Consider the following 22044-nt stretch of genomic DNA (forward strand, 5'->3'; position numbering starts at 1 on the left):
AAGTACAGTTGGTTCTCATCTGAAAAAAAACCACACATATTAGAGCATTTCATTAACCACCATGGCCTACCATGAGGCAAGCTGAAAACCGGCAAAAAGCCGTCATCTTTCAACTTTCAGAAATTTGGCTCTGCTAGTGCAGAGAGCGCAAAAATTTTCTCTGCATAAGCGATGCAACTCCTCTTTGCTCCATTGGTAAAGTATTAAGCATGCAGCGGAAGGTGGCGGCATCAAGGCTGATGATAACCACTTATTAGCAGTTATCATTCCTGATAATGCCCCTGTTCGGTTTTTCACCTTCTTATGACTTTCTAAAGCAGCTCAGGTGTGTGTGTGTGTGTGTGTGTGTGTGTGTGGGGGGGGGGGGGTGGGGTGTTGTGGACTCTGTAACTTTTTGAAATTGATAAATTTAATTGATACATTTCTTATCTCTGTCCCTGCTGAGCAGAATCATTCAGTTTCATTAAAGACACTTGTTAGAATTGATACACTAGTTGCAAATATTCTAATGATACTGCTGAGAAATCAACTAAATGTATCAACTATTGTACCAAATTGTAACAGTTCAGAATCTGCACCTGATTACTGAGCTGCCAGAGTGAAACACCAGAGAACATTAAAGGGGAACTCTGGCTTCCAAACCAAAATTTGATAAAGAGGCCCACATGACACAGAAACCCCTAATATACCCATCACAATTACCTGCCATTTTCTATGCTGCAATCCAGCTGGTTAACAGTTCTTCTCTTTCTGTATCCTTTTGAAATCCTAGCAGAGAAGGAGGGACTAAAACACATATGTTACAAATTGTAACAACTTCTCCACAGCTTAGGGAGGAACTTCACGGGCAATTTAGCGCCATCCGACATGCTGCGCAAAAACGCAAGTGTCCAGTCGGATGTGATGGAAATAAGGTAAGCAACAGGAACGTCGGATGGTGTTGCATCGCTCGTCCGACGCAACACGACGCTGCATCTGCATCCGACAATTGTGACACGTCGGATGAACGCTGCAACTTCATCCAACATTTCCATCTCTAACCTTATTTCCGTCTTGACGCCTGCGTTTTTGCACTGTGCGTCAGATCGCTCCGAAATCGTCCGTGGAGTTCCTCCCTTACAGGCAACATACATGAACGGCATAACCTACAATGCTTTGGACTATGATGTTCCATTCTTTATTGAAATCATGTGCAGGGAATTGTAGGGTTAGGAGGATGCAGTCTAAGGACAGCTGGCTGTAACAATAGTCAGCCAGCTCAGCAAAATAATCCGAAAGATCAGCAGAAGAGCAGGGGGATAGGTTTAGGGAACTGTCAGAAACCATTAAAAATCATGAAAAGTCTGTATATTTTTTAATTGATGTATATTGCAAAGTTGCTTGAAATTATGTTTACTTTTCAAAAAGCTTAAGTTATGTTTTTTGTGGAGTTCCCCTTTAAACTTGAATTTTTGACAGTAAAAAATAGAAGATGGAAAGCTATTGAAAAAACCCAGAAAACAACTCTACTGAAAAAACGTGTTTGGAAGGCGAACAACCCCTTTAAATGCAAAGCACACTGGGGGTTATTTATCAACACTGGGCAAATTTGCCCATGGGCAGTAACCCCTGGAAACCAATCAGATTGCTGCATTAATTATTCTACTTTCAGCTGGCTTTAAAAAGCTTATCACTGACTGGTTGCTATTAATTCCGGAACTAGGGGTAGGCAGAGTAGGCACGTGCCTAGGGCACAATGCTGAGGGGGCGCCAGGCACATACCTGCTCTGTTGCCTACCCCATGTCCGGTCCTGTGTCTCCCTGGCTGCCGCTGTTAATTTCCGGTTAAATGCTGTTGCGCGCATGCGCGTAGATTCGCGATGCGTGCAGGCGTAGTTTCGCTCATGCGCGATTGATCCCATGCTAAGCCGGCGCCGTGGTCAGCCAGGTTGTCTAGGGCGCCTGCCCGGGTTGGCCCGGCTCTGGTTGCTATAGGTAACTGCCCATGGGCAAATTTGCCCAGTGTTGATAAATGAGCCCCACTGAGTTTCAAACTTGTGATAGGTTGATCTCTGTTTGTCATCTCTACTTGTGTGCCAGAAGCTGTGACAGGTAGACAGGGCCTGTAACAGCTAACCTTCACTGCCCTGATAACAGTGTAGGAATGCAGGTGGAGGAAAGGGTGATTGATTTCCATCAACTCTTGTGTACTTACACAGTGTATAGTGTACTTACAGACAACATGGCATTGTCATTTCTGTGCTGAAATTTGCTTTGTGGGGCTCAAACAGCCGGGGACTATTGGTGTATTTAGGGGATCTTTTATCATGATGTGTAAAACATTGGATACAAACATCACCAGGTGATGTTTCTTATAGCAACCATAGCAACAGTTACTACAAGTTAGAAAACAAAACCATATATAGCTATGCAAAATAACATAATATTTTTTTGTTTGTTTTAGTTTGAGGGACAATAACATCTCAGATAAAGGAATTTGCAATCTATTGGAACAAGCGCTGCACTGGCAACATTTCCAGAAAATTGCGTAAGTAAACAAAAAGATTTTGTGAGTTCATGTGGTTTTAAATCATTTAGCAGCCAGGAGACCAGAGGTTCTTAGGCCAAGGGCACATTAAACGTTGGCTCTGCTTAGCCTGCATATTTTTTTCAGGCTGACAGAAGCGGATTCACTCAGTGCACCAGCTCCATTCATCTAAACCATTTCAGCTTGCATATTTATTGCAGTAATGTCTTGTGTAAGACATTCCTGCAATAAATACACTATGATGCCATAAGACGTGTGGTGCTCTCCAGGTTGCATTTTTCTCTATTTTGAACTATGCGCAATACACAAGGGGTTGCATCCTGTTAATAATAACAGGCTGAAACAAGGCTAGGGTAAAGGAAAAGCTTGTATACACTTCTGCTTGTGTGCAGTCACACGCAGTGGAGGTCAAGCCAAATACATGAAGGTATTGGCCTTAGGCCAGTGTCACATAAGCCTTCTTCTTCACCTACACCCAGAACCATTGCTTACCCCAGCACAGCTGCTCAATTCTTCAATTCTCAATTCTGTGAACTAGCATATTTCAAGCATGTCAATTTACTCATGTTTTTCAGGAGCCACCCTAATTTATCACTCTGTACAGCAGGCTTCAACCACTGTCAGTAATTTACACCCTAATTTTAATTTATTTACTCCATTGAGAGCAGCTGTGGGGTCAGGCAAGTTTGTTTTTCACCACTGTGCCGCCCTGAGGCTGCTTTTGCGATGCTTCCTCCATCCCTACAGTGCTTACCTTTGATGTGCCAGAGGCGGTCCATGTGGGGCTGCATCTCTAATGCAGAGTTTTTGCTTGCCCCTGATAACTTGTTGGGTGCTGCCTCCTGAAGCAAGAGTCTCATGATGTGTCATGGCAGGAGCATCCCTGGGGCCGGGATTAAGGTAGGTGGAGCCAAGATGCACTTGGATCACTACAGATGCAGGTTGGCGTTTCTGATACTGTTTGTACATTAGGGGTGTATAGGGGTGTATATATTGTATAATCTGCACAACCAAAAACTTGAAATATTGTCCTGTATTACAAAGCCACCAATTTAATATCAAGCTGTGATTTTTTAAAATCTAAACACACATGTACTTTTCATGATCTAGTGATCAGACAGGACAGGCTAATTTAAGATTAATATTTTTAAAATATACCATATGCTATGTTTTATCTGAGCACTTACATCTGTTCAGTGCTGTTTTATCATAGAACATTGACATTTTTTTCTTATTTATTGCAGGTTATTTAACAACAAGCTAACGGATAATTGTACAAGTTCCTTTGCAAATTTGCTAAGACACAAACAGAATTTTCTTGCATTGAGGTAAAAAAAATAACCTGGTTACATGAAATGCAATATTTTATTTGCATATTGTATTAGAGGATACAAATGCAAAGAAAAGCTTGCTAACTAACGTAGTTAGTTAAAATAGCTCTTTGTACTTTGCTAATAATTGAAATGTGTACACAAAAACAGCAATTTTGTTGTCAAATAATTTCATATATGTATAGTTACTGAACTGTGGAGCATCGGGCCCGGGTGCAGACTGTGCAGCCGGACCTCCCCACCCCCCTCCGGAATCGTTTTTAGCGCCTATGCGCAGGGGGTGCCGACCCTGATACAATTGCATCTCCTGCTCCCCCAGTAGTTCCGCCACTGCATCTGTAGGTATTTTACAAAATTAACAATTTTGTTTTTCTATAGCTTGCTCATCATCTTTCATAGCTGAATCATATGCTTGTCTATGGAACTTTAAAATAAAGTAGTTATACTGTTTTCAAGGTGAATATACTAACGCAGATCATGCCATGAAGCTTGACAAGACTTATTCTAATTCTAAATCTAAATCTACAGTATAATCCTTGTCGTAATGCAAGAAATGACTTCTGTTTTTTGTTGGAAAAGAAGTAGACACAGCCCCAGGATTAATCATAAATACACTCACTTCCCCATTAAAAAACAAAAACCTATGGGACATATTTATTATAGAGCAATATACTGATATTGATGGTTTCAACCCATCTCAATCTCTTTCAAAAATGGCTATAGTGGAACATCTCAATAAACGGCTAAGGCACATATCAGCCAGGATAGGGCAATGCTACATTTCTGTGTGATTACACACTTTTACAATTCTAGTGCTTATTAATGGGAGTGAATTTTGTGTGTTTTATCATACATGTTCTGATGCCGGTGACAAAATGGCCTGTATAACATTGTCCTAAATGGGTTGTAATTAGAGTTGCCACCTTTTCTGGAAAATAATACATGCCTTCCTATATATATTTATATTTTTTTCCCTATTAATAACATTGGGATCAACCATAATTTTTACCTGCCAGGCCGGTAAAATACCGGCCAGGTGCCAACCCTAGTTGCAATATTTCTTATCAAAGGCTTTTACATTGTAAATGCATTGACTTTTTAACACAGAATTTCAGTTTGGTCTTTTGTCATCTGCTCAGTATAGTGAACATTGGTCCCTAGGGCCTTGTTTCCCCTCTGTTTGATCTTTCTCTATATATTTTTTTCTCAGGCTGGGGAATAACTGTATCACTGATGCTGGTGCTGAGATTTTGGCTGAAGGACTAAAAGAAAACCATTCAATCCAGTTTCTTGGGTAGGTTTAATAATGCAAAAACCTATAGAAATCTGCAGATTTCAAACTCCATTTTTTGATATTTAAGCTTTTTTATAGTACTTATCCTTGTACATTTTCTGTGCTTAAATAAAAGTCGAGATATCATCCTGTACTTGAAAATGATTGATGTATTTCTGTACAAAAGGCTACAGAGCTCACTTGCTACTTTCCAGCATAGACCTAGGAGATGTACAATATTGCATAAGAACCTAAGCCCTTGTGCCTGTATATATACGTATATATAACACCAGTGATGTATGGTACACTAGGTATAGGGCTAGTTTTGCAGTTCGTCTCCACCATAAATTTTGCACTATTGAAATTTCTTGCAGTAGAAAGAAATGTAAATGCATGTCTGTGTGCTATCCACACATTGCCACTTATCACTTTGCAGTACATTAGCAAATGAGCTGGACTCGCTACCCCAAACAATCTGGGGAATGAGTACATGGACCTGGTCATACTGTTATATAATGTGTGCTAGTGAGGGTGAATCTCATGGGTTTAAAATTCTTCTGCCTAGCCAAACCGAATCCTAATTTGCATATGTAAATTTTTCAAAATTTATTATACCCTGAAGCTGCTAAAAGCCAGAATCCGAAAATACTCCAGCTTAAACCTGTCAAGGTCATGTAGAAGTCAATGGCAGAGGTCCCTTGAACCATTTGAAGATGTTTCTTGCCTTCATGATTTTCATTTTTTTACAGTGGGTTTCGCTCGAAAAGGTCAACTCAAGGTTTTTTAAGCAGATAAATCAATTTGAGTATTCGAGTTTTTCCCCTGATTGCATTCAATCAAGTTTTTTTACATAAAACATAAACAAGTTTTTTCATAAATAAGCAAACATTTGAGTTGTGAGTTTATTAGAGGTAGAAAAAAACCTCACAAACTCAACCTTTGATAAATAACCCTCTAAGCTAATGCTGAACTTCATTTGTTATAAATGTTTAAAGCTCTGGATGCAGTTTTGTATAAGCATATTTGCCAGAGTTAGCCTGGAATTTACTTCACAAATATTCACCTCAATGGACTTTGTATAAAAAAAGAAAAAAAAAGTTGAACAAGTCTAGTAAACTTGCATGGAAACGGGCAAAATTGTGCAAGAGCTACACAAGAATTACACAGGTTTATGCACTAGATTAGTAGACTTATGTAGCTTTTTACACAAAATTTGCTATAGGCTTTACATTTGATTTGATATTTAATAAGCTAGTTTATAAACATTTCTATTAGAAGATTGCCAGCAAGGTGTTAATTTAAGAGCTACAGAGATAATGTATGAGGCCAGTTGCAAACTGCATAGTTCAGCTCCAGGCAGAGATATGCAAGTGTTTCTTCAATAACAGAGGTCTTCTATCTGTGTTAGTCAATTTACTAACCATGTGAGTGCACAATCTTCTTAATTTGCAGGCTTTGGGGGAATCAAGTAGGAGATGCTGGCGCTCAAGCTATTGCAGAGGCTTTATTTGACAACAAGAGTTTGATTTGGCTCAGGTAAAATACCAGTTTATTTTACCCTCCTGCTTGATAAGTAAGCGCTCTGAAGCACAAAGCTCCCCTTGGGCTTTTTCCATGCAAGTCATTAATTAGATTAAAAAGAAGGCGTATGCCAGGAGTTGGACAAATTTTGTTATAGGAACGATAACATCTAAAAATGAAAGTGATAATGTACTGTTGCTCTGTACTGTTAAAACGGGTGTATCTGCTTCAGAAACACTATTATAGTTTAAAGGGATACTGTCATGGGAAAAAAATTTTTTTTTCAAAATTAATCGGTTAATGGTGCTGCTCCAGCAGAATTCTGCACTTAAATCCATTTCTCAAAAGAGCAAACAGATTTTTTTATATTCAATATTGAAATCTGACATGGGGCTAGACATATTGTCAATTTCCCAGCTGACCCAAGTCATGTGACTTGTGCTCTGATAAACTTCAATCACTCTTTACTGCTGTACTGCAAGTTAGATATCACCCCCCTCCCTTTTCCCCCCAGCAGCCAAACAAAAGAACAATGGGGAAGGTAACCAGATAGCAGCTCCCTAACACAAGATAACAGCTGCCTGGTAGATCTAAGAACAACACTCAATAGTAAAAACCCATGTCCCACTGAGACATATTCAGTTACATTGAGAAGGAAAAACAGCAGCCTGCCAGAAAGCATTTCTCTTCTAAAGTGCAGGCACAAGTCATGACTGGGGGCAGCTGGGAAATTGACAAAATGTCTAACCCCATGTCAGATTTTAAAATTGAATATAAAAAATCTGTTTGCTCTTTTGAGAAATGGATTTCAGTGCTGAATTCTGCTAGAGCAGCACTATTAAAGGACCAGTAACATCAAAAAAATGTTTTAAAAAATTCGTTAGTATACATCAAAAAATAAACACTAACACAAATTAAACTTTTAAATAGCAAAGCCTTTATTAAAAAATAACTTCCTGAAACTCTACTTCCGCTTCTGTTCAGAAAAGGCAAAACGGCGACATCCATCCTGCAGCAGTTGATTTCTTCTCCCTCGCTCTCTCTCCTGGCCGCCCTATGTCTAGCGCATGTATTGTCAGACTGACACAGCACGAAACCGCTATGACACTTCTAATAATGGTACGTTCCCAAGTCCCGTCGCAGCAAAAAGTTGTAGAAAAGGCAGAGCAGCTTGGACCCATAGCACTGGGCTCATATGCTGGGTTCCATATAGGGAGGTGCTGGTCTGGACTCACACGTCGGCCACGTTCAGCAGCTATTGCAATACAACCTCACAGAATCAGATGCATACATCTGCCAAGCTGCCTCCTTGCTCAGTCAAACTCTTACCTCTGCTTGTTTTCTGGCGCCGTATTCAGGGCTGAGCAGGTTACCCAAGAGCAAGTAGAACTGTTGCTGCTCGGCCGAATTGCTGCTGCTCCAGAAACAGAGGGAGAGAGGGAGTGCGAATGAGCAAGTCCCAGAAAGCTGCCTGGGAGGGACGAAGCCATGTGCTGGAGGGTTGCAAAGTGCACGCGATCTGACCTCATGCGGCCGGCACGTTGGAAGATTAAAAGATGCTTATTGGTGGGGGAGGTTGGCGGCTGTAGTTGGGATGCTGGCCGTGGCAAAGTTCTAGTGGTTGGGGAAAGTGTGATGAAGGAGAAGAAGAAGCTGGCTGACATTCTTGCCGGCAGAGCGCGCCAGAATGAGCACAGCCAGGAGAGAGAGCGAGGGAGAAGAAATCAACTGCTGCAGGATGGATGTCGCTGTTTCGCCTTTTCTGAACAGAAGCGGAAGTAGAGTTTCAGTAAGTTATTTTTTAATAAAGGCTTTGCTATTTAAAAGTTTAATTTGTGTTAGTGTTTATTTTTTGATGCATACTAACGAATTTTTGAAAAATTTTTTTGATGTTACTGGTCCTTTAACTGATTAATTTTTTAAAAAAAATTTTTTCCCATGACAGTATCCCTTTAAATAAACAAGCTGCTGTGTAGTCATGGGGCAACCATTTAAAGGGGATCTATCGCAAAAATGAAAATTTAATATAAGCTTCATTTTACTGAAATAAGAAAAATTGTAAATACAATCAATTAAAAATTCTGTGTAGTTTATGAAATAATCAAGTTACTTTTTACTCTCCCCCTCTGAGCAACCTGTCTCTCTTCATTCTAGCTTTCTGTCTTAAAGGAGAATTCAACCCCTTTTATTAAATACCCCTACCCCCCCTTCATCCTCCCTACAGCCTACCTGGTACCCCATGCAAATGCCCCTATTTTTGTGACCTTCGGCACATGCGCAGTTGTTCAAGACTGGAATATTACTCCAACTGCGCATGCGCCGAAACTCCACTCACTACACGAAGAATACCGAAGAAAAGAAGATGGCACCCGTGAACTCCTGAGGACAGAATCGGCACGCAGGGGTAATTAAAAGTTAGGGACATTTGCCCTGGTACCAGGTAGGCTGGGGGGAGGAGTGAGAGGGGTCTATTTAGGGTAGGAGGTAGGGGTATTTAATAAAAGGGGTTGAATTCTCCTTTAATGCAGTTGGTGGAGTCAGTTTTTGATTGACAATTAGGTCTAATATATCCTTTGGAAGGTTGCACCTTTGACCTAGGTGCTCACTCTTTACAGATAACCGGTTCTGATGGAAATCCTGTTTCTCTACATGCAGGGTATTTGCCTGTTATTTAGTTACCTTTTGTTTGTGCTGGAGTTGGTTATTTGAGTAATTCTGCTAAGAAAGGGAGCCCCCCTAAAAGATATATTAGACTTACTTGTCAATCAAAATCTGATCCAGACCTCAGCATGAAGAGAGCACGGAGAGTGACAGGTTGTGTGGGACAGAGTGGGATAATGAAGACTAACTTCATTATTTCTTAAATGGTACAGAATTTTTAATTGATTGTATTTAGAAAGTATCTTATTTCAGTGAGATGAAGCTTATATCAAATGTTTTCGTGATAGATCCCCTTTAAGCACAGAATATACAGTAGATAACAGATAAGCTTAGCAGAATCTCATTGTATACTACAAAGTTTATCTCTTATCTGCTTTGTTACTGGTGCCTTTTTCAGCTTTGAATGGCTGCCCCATGTCCCATGTCTACACAGACAACAGCAGCTTGTTTATATAAATCAGTGATCCCCAACCAGTGGCTCTTGAGCAACATGTTGCCCACCAACTCATTTATTGTTGCTTTCAGCCGGTACTTACTTTTTTATCTCCTGTCTAGGTTGTATAAAAACCAAGTGTACTGCCAAAAAGAGCCTCCTGTAGGCTGCCAGTCCACATAGGAGCTACAAAATTGCCACTCAAAGCCCATAATTGGCACCCCCAGGAACTTTTTGCTCATGTTGCTCTCCAACTTGAAAATGAGGTTCAATGTTGATAAATGCAAGGTTATGCACTTTGGCAAAAATAATATAAATGCAAGTTATACACTAAATGGCAGTGTGTTGGGAGTTTCCTTAAATGAGAAGGATCTTGGGGTCTTTCTAGATAACACGTTGTCTAACTCTGGGCAAAGTCATTCTGTGGCTACTAAAGCAAATAAAGTTCTGTCTTGCATAAAAAAGGGCATTAACTCAAGGGATGAAAACATAATTATGCCTCTTTATAGGTCCCTGGTAAGGCCTCATCTGGAGTATGCAGTGCAGTTTTGGACTCCAGTCCTTAAGAGGGATATAAATGAACTGGAGAGAGTGCAGAGACGTGCAACTAAATTGGTTAGAGGGATGGAAGACTTAAATTATGAGGATAGACTGTCAAGGTTGGGGTTGTTTGTCTCACATTATAGACAAATAGCAGGGGACCTTTTTACCCATAAAGTGGATCACCGTACCAGAGGCCACCCCTTTAGACTAGAAGAAAAGAACTTTCATTTGAAGCAACGTAGGGGGTTCTTCACAGTCAGGACAGTGAGGTTGTGGAATGCACTGCCAGGTGATGTTGTGATGGCTGATTCAGTTAATACCTTTAAGAATGACTTGGATGATTTTTTGGACAGACATAATATCAAAGGCTATTGTGATACTAAGCTCTATAGTTAGTATAGGTATGGGTAAATAGAATTTAATTAAAAGTAGGGAGGGGTGTGTGTATGTTTGCTGGGTTTTCATTTGGAGGGGTTGAACTTGATGGACTTTGTCTTTTTTCAACCCAATTTAACTATGTAACTATGTAACTATGTATGTAACTTCTGTTACATTTGAATGTGGATCACAGGTAAAAAAAAGTTTGGGGATCCCTGAAATAAGCTATAGTGAGTTTCTGAAGCAAACATACTCATTTTACCAGTACATTTTGTTTTAATTACTTAAAAACACTTAAATTTTTTGGTGTTACTGTTCTTTTAATATACTGCCATCAGTAATTATGGGGCCTCAAGTTAGTTAGCATGGCCCTCCCCAAGGGTCCCCAATTATCAGCCCCTGTGTGGTGGGTCCTGCCATATAGTAAAATGGGGCCCTGATAAAAAATAAAATGCTATACCCCTGATCTGCAAAAACCTCACCAACTTATCATAAGCCTACCTCTGTAACCCACAAATCAAGCACATTGGGATTGGCAGGTGCAATCACAGGAACATGTGGTCCAATTTGGACCTGGCTTTAGAAGTAATTTTTCATCTGGTATTGATTTTATAAATGTGACTGAAATTAGTGTTTCCTGACACAGTAAATATTTTTTATGTTTAGCCTGGTAGGTAATAACATTGGAAGTATAGGAGGAAAGGCCCTAGCTGTTCTTTTGCAAAGAAACACTTCACTAGAAGAACTTTGGTAGGTACGATTGTATGAACCTATAATTGTTTAGACATGTAAGATAAAGGGTGAAATGCTTTAAGGGGGTGTTTAAGCGCATAAAATGCTGTGTCTATACTGTCATATCTTTTTCATAGGTCAGCTGTTAGTGACAGCAAAGCTATCTTAAACCAGGGCTTAAAGCTGGCTTAAACCAGGGCTGCAATCAGGAGGGAGAGGCAGAACACACTCATCGTCGTGGGGGCCCAGACTATCATGAATTTGGAGAGGGTTACACAAGGGTGTTTGGGTAGGTCAGAGGCAGATTTTGTTGAAGGCGGGGGCTCTGCAGCTAATTAGAGTAACCCTGCTTAGATTTAGTGCCCCATATATCTATATTCTATGGTTTTATGTAATGAAATCATATATACACAGTGGACAAGTAGGAAATGAGATTGCTTTGGGACAGAGGATGAAGATATCACTTCCTGTGCTCCAGAGGACAAACTACTGGTATATGACTGCTGTAATTCATCAGTCCTATAAAAATGGTACACCAGTCCTATAACAAACAGCAGTCTGAGCATTTCCCCTTTAAAGGGTAATACTACATAGTATGAAAAATTACATGTACAGCAATAGGTAGAAAAAGTATAAATCAGGAATGGCATGAAAATAGTAGCAATTTATTTGCATGTTTTTGTACAAAATTCACGGTAACAACCCAAAACAACTTAGCTCTATTTCTCTCTTCAACTTGTTGCTTTCTGTTCATGCTGGATAACATAATTATCTACTGTCGGCTTTAAAGACTTGGGGGGGGGATTCTGTCATCTTCCCGCAACCCACTTGTGGAAATGTGGTGTCTACTACTAATGTGGTGTGTTCCTGATCCTTAAAAGAACATTTGTTAATGATAACACAGTTGCATTTGCTAAGGTGATTATGGTGATTATGGTGTTGAAGGATGAATTTGCTATTGCATCAGCTTCTTACCAGTATCTATTATCTGTTCAATTAACAAAAAACGCTGCTCATCATAGTACATAGTAACTAATAAGCTAGGCTGAAAAAGGCATGTGCATTGAGTTCAGTTTTTTATGTCTGTGTGAACATGCCTAACAACTAGTCCATGCATCGATTTGTACTAAGAAATAAGTTATCTAACCCTGTATGTTTTCACCATCCAACACTTTCTTGAAGCTGTCTAATATATCTACTAATACAACCGCTACAGAAAATATTGATATGGATGGATAATTACTATTCTGTTTGCTCTGTTTACTTATTGATATGGACAGTACTGCCCATATTTGACAGCTGTGCAAAGAGCCTGGAACATAGAAAAGATGATCTGAAGAGGATTAATAGCTGAGAGCATTTATTTATGAGGATTCATTCATTAACAAACAGAAATTTTCTACCCACCAACGCACCATTTTCCCCACACTTCCAGTGTAATTGCAGCTGTAAGGTGGTAATGTACCCCATGTGTGGCTGATGCTTTAAAACTGCACATGCACTTTGACTCAAATCAGCTACAATTGTGCTGAAAATCTTTAGGGGATTTGGTTGTCGCCATTTCCAGTTCCAGTTCTGGTTTTATTCCATTACATGTTTTCTCAGTGCACAAACATTAAAGTGCTGAATAATAGAAATATACATAGATACAGATGGATTCAAGAAAATAATGGTAAACAAAATAATATTGTTTGGCTCTGGTGGGATAGTAGTTAAACCTGGGCATATTGTTTGTGCTCCTTTACAGCCTTGAAGAAAATAAGCTCCAGGACAATGATGCAATCTTGTTAGCACAGTCCATTAAGAAAAACTCCACCCTGAGGACCTTAAAGTATGTTTCAGAGCTTTCTCTCTCTCCGTCTCTGCTTCTAACCCAAGAAAGGATGTTACCAAGTTTTTTTCTGAATATAGGCAAAACCTATAGCTTAACCAGGGCAGTAGTGGTTCAGCTGGGCTATAAAAAAACGATTTGTTTCAGTGAAATATTATACTAATTAAGAATATACCAGTACAGGCAGGCCTGGACTGGCTCTATGTAGATTCTGTCAAATGCCAGTTAGGCTGCTGTAAGATGCCATAGATTACTGTTTATTAAGCCTGAGGGGGGCTGTGTGGGCCTCTATGTATTTGAAATGCCAAGGCTCATTATGAACCTTGCTCGGTCCACACCTGAATATTTTAAATCCATAGTAATAAAAAACTGAAAGGTGTGTCTTCCAATCTCTTTTAGAGGTTAAACAGATAATGCACCCCTAATTCAAATGCATTGTACAGAAGTGTAGAATTGGCCTTTATTTGAGAATACTGGAGACTTAATAATAATTTAATTTTAAATGCAGGCTTTCTAACAACCCTCTGGGTGAGCAGGGAATCTCAGCCTTTGCTGAAGCTTTGCATCACAATACTACCATAACTGCAATCTGGTAAGTATGGATAGCGACCCCAATAATCCTTTCTCATAAGATGTAACAACAGTTGTATACCAAAACATGCTCTATTGTAATGTGTTTATAAAAGTTAGGGAAACCTACAACATGGTTACACTTTTATCTCATAATATTTCCATTGTGTTAATACCAGTGAATAAAAAAGGTCCAATTTACTTTTATGTCATTTTGGGCAAAGATCCATTGTATTAATGTTGAAAGGAATTGAAAGGAAACCATGATAGTCTGCATGTGCTACAACGACCCACACTTAGGCTCACAGTACCACAGTACGTTAGGTTGAAAAAAGACACGTCCATCAAGTTCAAGCTTTTATGTATTTCTCTCCAGCATACACAACTTCAACTTGGTCAGTCTTTCTTTATAACTGAAACTTTCCATAAATTTAACAAACCTAGTTGCCCTTCTCTGGACCCTCTCTAATTTAGTAATGTCCCACAAATGCAATTGCTCATCTTGTTCCATTGTTGAGTGATAGATTCTGGAATCTTATGTCCATCTGCTTGCAATAGTAGTTGGTGCACAGATTCTCTGGAAAGTCACAAAATCCATGACTTCACAAGTTGAGTGAGGTGGGGCTGGGAAATGGTTGCTATGAGTAACATGGTTTACTTTAAGTGGAATAAGGTACATCTGTGTAAAAATGTATGTACAGTATATATGTTTTTAGAAAGTCAGTATTGTTTATGCATCTTTTCCACATAAAACTGAATGAGCTCATCCAAATAAGGGGTTATATTTTCTACCACTTTTCAAAAATATTCCCATTGACAGTATAAAATTGCCTTTATTTTGTGTTATGTCATGGCAGCAAAAAAAGATTGCAATGTTTCAAGTGGCACCCCACACTTTGTCAAGCATATACCAGCATACAATCACATGATCTTATATATCCTGGGGCACACTGCCACCTGGTGTCACAAATTAGCATATATTTTGTTATTTTAAATGTCCATTAAAATTCCAAATGTACTCAAATCCATATACCATAATGAAATAAACACTTATCTGAACAGCCTAGTATCCAGTAATGGTTATAATTTATTCCTGTAGGGACAATGCAATTTGTTCTTGTGATCACCTATAAGAAATAAAATCAATTTAGAAGATTACAACCTATTTAAATAAAAACGGAATTAAATCATATTCATGATTAAGTCCATGTAGGGACATAGTTCCTAATTTGCATATCCACTGTGCTTCTCTACATAGTAGTTCTTTATCTCTGTGCCCCCCACGTCTCCTTTCTGGTACAGAATCTATAATCTGAAAATGCAATTGAGTAATATTGTGGCCATTTTCATTGTGCCTTGAGGGCTGCCCTTCAGAGCATTGATTGGGTCATTAAGTTTTCAGCTAAAAACACAGAACAGAAATGGTTGTTATTTAAAATTATATAAATCATTACTGTTCTCAATTTATTTCCTTAAGGAGTAAATGTAGAAGCTATAAAAATCACCCTATGTGGCTTTATATGGAAGTAAAGAATTTAATAGGAAAGAAGAGAAAGGCATTCAAAAACTACAAGTCTGCTGGGACAGAAGCTACATTTAATGAAACACTATAATAAATGTTGTAAATCAGCAATCCGGAAGGCAAAGAAAGGAAATGAAGAGTTCATTGTGGCAGAGGCTAAGACTAACCCCAACATTTTTTTTTAGATATATTAATAGTAACAAGATGCAGGTTAAGAGTGTTGCTCCATTAAATAATGGTACCTAAATGGTTGTAACAGATACAGAAAAGTCAAATGCGCTAATTAGTTCTTTTCTTCAGTGTATACAATAGAGGAGTCTTGAGTTCCCAGGCTCACTTCATAGCTGCACTGATGGCTCAGTTCAATCTAGTCAGTGGCTGACTCAGGATATGATTCATAAAGCTTTAGTAAAAATGAATGTAAACAAGGCTCCAGGGCCTGATGGCATACACCCCCGGGTTCTAAGAGAGCTTAGTTCAGTTTTAGACAAGCCCCTATTTCTGATTTTCTCAGATTCACTTTCATCTGGTATGGTACCTATGGATTGGAGAAAAGCTGATGTCATTCCAATATTTAAATAGGGATTACGATATCAGCCTGGCAATTATAGGCAAGTAAGTTTTTACCAAGCTGGTAAGAGGTATGGGAAATCTTAGCTATGAGGAAAGACTGGCCAAATTGGGGATTTTCGCACTGGAGAAGAGGCACTTAAGGGGTGATATGATAACTATGTATAAGTATATAAGGGGATCATATAATAATCTCTCTAATGCTTTATTTACCAGTAGGTCTTTCCAGCTGACACAAGGTCACCCATTCTGATTAGAAGAAAAGGTGTTCCGCCTAAATATTCAGAAGGGGTTTTTTACAGTCAGAGCTGTGAAGATGTGGAATTCTCTCCCTGAATCAGTTGTACTGGCTAAGACTAACTCCAACATTAGATAGCTTTAAGAAGGGATTGGATGGCTTTTTAGCAAATGGGGGGAATATGGGGTTAAGCAGAGGGAATATAGGGTTATGGAAGATCGCTTATAGTACAAGTTGATCCAGGGACTAGTCTGATTGCCTTTTTGGAGTCAGGAAGGATTTTTTTCCCCTCTGAGGTAGATTGGTTAAAAGGTTGAACTTGATGGACGTGTGTCTTTTTTCAACCTAACTTACTATGTTACTATGTTACATTCACCCTTAAATACATTGCCACAACATGGGAAGGTGCAAAAAAATGTTTTTGCTGTCCCTAGGTCTGCCTTCACTAGCCTCCATGCAAATGTATCTGCCTTCATTTAGGACAAAACAGGAGGGGATCTAAATATGTCTTTCTCTGGTAGACCCCTCTCCAGGAGTCTCCACTCCCTTTTCAATATTTTCGCTATCTCACCACTTTGATTTCTTTGTATATGGTGTGTGCAAGGAATCATATTGCAAAAGAGTGTTTCTATAAGTCTGTTGTCAACCATCCTTTCATTGTATTAGTTACTGTCACATCCAAAAAAGGAATACTAACCAGGTCACAGTGCATTGTAAATTTAATATGCGCAGTGCAATTATTCAGCCTATCAACCAGCCTAACTAGGTCCGAATGTTGGCCCATCCAGATTGCAAAGATATCATCTATATAGCGATACCAGCAGTTACAGTATAGCTGAAAGTCACAAATAGTGTACACAAACATATTTTCAAAAGCATATTTAAAGATGTTTGCATAGAACAGGGCAACATTCAAACCCATCACAGTTCCCTTAATTTGCAAGTAAAATTCATCCTGGAAAAGAAAATAATTTTTAGTTAAAGGAGAACTAAACCCTAAAAATGAATATGGTTTAAAATGGCATATATTATATACTGAACTTATTGCACCAGCCTAAAGTTTCAGCTTGTCAATAGCAGCAATGATCCAGGACTTCAAACTTGTCACAGGGGGTCACCATCTTGGAAAGTGTCTGTGACATTCACATGCTCAGTGGGCTCTGAGCAGCTGTTGAGAAGTTAAGATTAGGGGTTGTCACAAATTATCCATCAGAACATGAGATTTGTCTGTAATATAAGATGATGCTACATGGCTGATTATTAAATTCTGATGCTAATTGCACTGGTTTCTGTGCTGCCATGTAGTAATTATCTGTATTAATTACTAATCAGCCTTATATTGTGACATTTCTATTCTATGGGTACTGTATATTGTGAGTGGGTCCCTAAACTCAGTAAGTGACAGCAGCACAGAGCATGTGCAGTGAATCAGCAGAACAGAAGATAGGGATCTAATGAGGCATCTTTGGAGACACAGATCTTTACTGCTTAAGGGCTGTGGTTGCCTTGGGCTGGTACAGAAGCACAAAACATCATGTACAACATTTCTAGCTTTCTTTAGTTCTTCTTTAACACAATCTGCAAAAGCATCACCGAAAAACTTTTCTGTGCCCCATTCAGTGTACCATCTCTATTTACTCAGTAAACTGAGTTTACTACAGCCACAATGGGCCTACCCAGGTGTTTGTTCAAGTTCTCGTGAATCTTCAAGAGTATTTATAACACTGGTGTAAATGGATTTGCCTGTATCAGAAAACATGCCAATTTGTTATCAATTACCTCTAATTGTAGTGCCTGATCAATACATTCCTAAATAGATCTCTGAATGGAGAAGAGGGGATTGGTGCTTAATTTTTGTACTCCCATCCTCCAACATATTCATAATAGTTTCCACATAATATTTTTTATCCATAATAACCACCGGTCCCCTTTATCCGCTGGTTTAATGACCAGATCATTACGCTTTTGTAAAGATATCAAGATTTTTCTATCTTCCGTGGAGACATTTTCTGTTGGTAAATCTCCTTTTCTATACCTATCTTCCAATTTTACCATTTCCTCCATTTAAGTCCATGTCCCCACATGGACTTAATTATGAGTATGATTTACTTGAGTATAAGCCGAGTTTTTCAGCATCCAAAATGTGATGAAAAAGTCTACCCTGGCTTATACTCGAGTCAGTGGGCAGTAGCTGAGATTGCAGTCACTTTTAATCATTCCTATACCAACAGTTTGCTTGGGAAGAGACTGCAATATCACACAGCGCCCTCTGTTGGTTATATGAAAGAATAACAGTGCGCCCTCTGTTGGTTATATGAAAGAATAACAGTGACTGCAATATCACACAGCACCATCTGTTGGTTATATGAAAGAATAACAGTGCGCCCTCTGTTGGTTATATGAAAGAATAACAGTGACTGCAATATCACACAGCACCATCTGTTGGTTATATGAAAGAATAACAGTGCGCCCTCTGTAGGTTATATGAAACAATAACAGTGACTGCAATATCACACACCGCCCTCTGTTGGTTATATGAAAGAATAACAGTGACTGCAATATCACACATCGCCATCTGTTGGTTATATGAAAGAATAACAGTGACTGCAATATCACACAGCACCCTCTGTTGGTTGTATGAAAGAATAACAGTGCGCCCTCTGTTAGTTATATGAAAGAATAACAGTGACTGCAATATCACACAGCGCCATCTGTTGGTTATATGAAAGAATAACAGTGACTGCAATATCACACAGCACCCTCTGTTGGTTATATGAAAGAATAACAGTGCGCCCTCTGTTAGTTATATGAAAGAATAACAGTGACTGCAATATCACACAGCGCCATCTGTAGGTTATATGAAACAATAACAGTGACTGCAATATCACACACCGCCCTCTGTTGGTTATATGAAAGAATAACAGTGACTGCAATATCACACAGCACCATCTGTTGGTTATATGAAAGAATAACAGTGACTGCAATATCACACAGCACCCTCTGTTAGTTATATGAAAGAATAACAGGGACTGCAATATCACACAGCGCCCTCTGTTGGTTATATGAAATAACAGTGACTGCAATATCACACAGTGCCCTCTGTTGGTTATATGAAAGAATAACAGTTACTGCAATATCACACAGCGCCCTCTGTTGGTTATACGAAAGATTAACAGTGATGGCAATATCACACAGCACCCTCTGCACATGGTAGTGGGACAGTGGGACAAAGCACACAGTAATCTGTGGCAATTCTCTGTCACCATCAACTTTGCAAAGAAGTCCAGTTGATCGCTGGGGGGGTCGCTTTGGCGGAATGTGCGCTGCTGGGAGACAAGGCTGTAGTTGTGTCTAGGCTTATACTCGAGTCAATAAGTTTTCCCAGTTTTCGTAGGTAAAATTAGGTACCTCGGCTTATTCTCAGGTCTGCTTATACTCAAGTATATACGGTAAATGCGTGATCACAAGAACAAATTGCATTGTCCCTACAGGAATAAAAAATAACCATTACTGGATACTGGGATGTTCAGATAAGTGTTTTCTTTCAATGGACATTTAAAATAACAAAAAATATGCTAATTTGTGACACCAGGGGCCAGTGTGCCCCAGGGTATATAATGTCATGTATATATCATGGTGTATATATCATGTAATTGTATGGTGTTTTATGCCTGACAAAGAGTGGAGTGCCACTCGAAACATTGCAATCTTTATTATGTCTTATGTCATGGCAGCAAAAAAAGGCAATTTGATGGAATAACGGAGTGCTGTCAATGGGAAGAACCACACTTGCAGAGCACAGTTCTATAGCCTTTCCAACACCTACTTTGGAAATGCCAATTAGGGTTCGAATATGGTTCAGAATTCGGTTTAATACCAAAAAAGTGGATTAATTGCATGCCTTATAAATAGTTGTACCCATTTGAATTTAGTCTTGTGACTAATCATTGGTACTATGTCTTCCATAAACTGGGCTACAGAGCATTTAATCTGTTTGCCTTTAAAACATGGTATAGCTTTCAATATGTAATACCTAGTCACAGAATGCAGTCACATTTCAGCAATTTCATTGATTGCATTGCTCATTCAGTTCAATTAACCCATATTATCAACCCATATTTCCATTCTTGGTTTAGTGAACATGGGGTAATACTGCTCACTGATTCTGCATTGTTCAAATATGCCAGTACTACAGCCTTCAAACTCTTACACACAGGCATTTCTTCCTGCATCCCCCTGCAGTGGAACGCAGGAAGAAAAGCAGCCCATTCTTCCAGATTTGGTTGCACTCATTGAGGCGAAGGCCTCATGTGTAAGGGTCCTTAGGCTAGTGGCATCAGGGCTGGTCCTATCAAATGTGGTGCCCAATTGGGACCTTGTCGTCGGGGCCCCTAGACAAAGTGTTGCTGGCTACTGACACACCAAGTATTTAGGAAAATAAGGGCATACAGGCACAAAATAGAAAGGAAAGGGGCAGACAAGGTAAGAGAGTGAGAGGGATGAAATAGGGACACATAATAGGGGCACACAGGTAAGAGAGAGAGGGAGGAAATAGGAGAGTGGACTGGGCCAATTAGTTTGGGGCAGGCTGGGCCGATTCAGCTTGGGAGCAGGCTTGGTTGGATTGGGGGCAGGCAGGGCCTACCAAGGTTGGAGGAAAGCTGGATCTATGAGAGTTGGGGGCGGGCTAGACCTATGGATTTGGGGATGGGCTCGACTCTCAAATTTGGGGGCAGGCCAAGCAGCATCATGTGCTTGGGGAAATATTATCTGTGCTACCCTCTGGTGCGGGGCCCCCAGAGGTGCGGGGCCCTATTGGGCCCAATTGGTCCAATAGGCCTAAGGCCGGCCCTGAGTGGCATACAGGTTGATGATTGTGCTTTGATCTGCTCCTTCTCATAAGTGCACTGATGGACATGGGTCTGTCTGTGTGCTGTGTGCCATTATCGTTGCAGGCTGTGACTTCTTGTCCTACTTACTATCTGTACTAACTCCATTGACCACCATTTTCTCCTGCTATGCCCAGGTCCACATATAAGCTATCTTAATTAGTTAGCCTTCGCCCCCACTCCAATCTGATTTACATTTCTTTAAACTGCCTCTCTTTATCTTGTCAACCAAAACAACTCATCACTGAGATACAAGCCTGTAGCCAACAGAAGAAGATATGAAAATCATTCTTGAGGACTAAAGGATGGACAATGAGATTGCTTTTGTGATTTCCCTCTGTAACAACTCTTACTGCATTCTTTTCCTCACCAAATGTTATAGTTTAATATAATACAAATAATGTGCTTTTACCTACAGTATGCTGTGATCTTTTTTCAATAACATAATTGCATTTTTTAATGGAATGAATTAACCTGTATTCTCACTTTTCAGGCTCAAAGGAATACGTTTTACATCAGACATGGTACAGAACATTGGATATTTGGATCCTCGTTTGTCACTGGATGGATAATATTTATACTGAAACACATTATATCAAGCCAGTTTTGCAAATGACAACTGTTGTCAGGGGTTTGGCCAAAGCTGAGGCGACGCACAAATTTGCTGCGTACGTGCAGCAAATTTTTTCCGTTTTATAGGATCTGATTGGGTTCGGCCATGGTCATGGATTAAACATATTTTCCTTAAGGAACCAGTAATGACTGTTTACACCACTGATATTTCCCTTTAATAGTAACTGCTATGAAGCTTACACAATTAATATGAAGATTTCAATGGAACTTTAGAAATATTTTGCAAAGAATTGTATAGAGCAGGACATGGAAATGAAGAAATGAAAGTAGAAGTAGAAGGCCTCCGTACAAAAAAAAATTAGAGCAAATGTACTCTAATCACATGAAGGCATCTCTAGTTCAGGAGGTACATACAAAGATTGTGGAAATAAACAGGCTCCAAAACTGCAGAA

At 39.5% G+C, this 22044-nt stretch overlaps 1 protein-coding gene across 7 annotated transcripts in view; it reads left to right on the top strand.

Moving 5' to 3' along the window:
* nod2l.L (nucleotide-binding oligomerization domain-containing protein 2-like L homeolog) overlaps positions 1-22044 on the top strand; it is a 42339-nt gene extending 20295 nt beyond the window's left edge. For 2 of the 7 annotated variants that reach the window (XM_018257795.2, XM_041590131.1), the window contains exons 5-12: positions 2444-2527; positions 3772-3855; positions 5069-5152; positions 6584-6667; positions 11334-11417; positions 13147-13230; positions 13739-13822; positions 21513-22044. In XM_018257795.2, the coding sequence (XP_018113284.1) occupies positions 2444-2527; positions 3772-3855; positions 5069-5152; positions 6584-6667; positions 11334-11417; positions 13147-13230; positions 13739-13822; positions 21513-21591 (667 nt within the window). In that variant the 3' untranslated portion in view covers positions 21592-22044. Of the gene's footprint in view, positions 1-2443; positions 2528-3771; positions 3856-5068; positions 5153-6583; positions 6668-11333; positions 11418-11536; positions 11689-13146; positions 13231-13738; positions 13823-21512 lie in introns of those variants that run through there. The other 5 variants (XR_005966940.1, XM_041590129.1, XM_041590128.1 and 2 more) reach the window with 5 other exon arrangements.

The sequence above is a fragment of the Xenopus laevis genome, chromosome 4L, assembly GCF_017654675.1.
Source record: "Xenopus laevis strain J_2021 chromosome 4L, Xenopus_laevis_v10.1, whole genome shotgun sequence".
Classification (NCBI taxonomy): Eukaryota; Metazoa; Chordata; class Amphibia; order Anura; family Pipidae; genus Xenopus; species Xenopus laevis.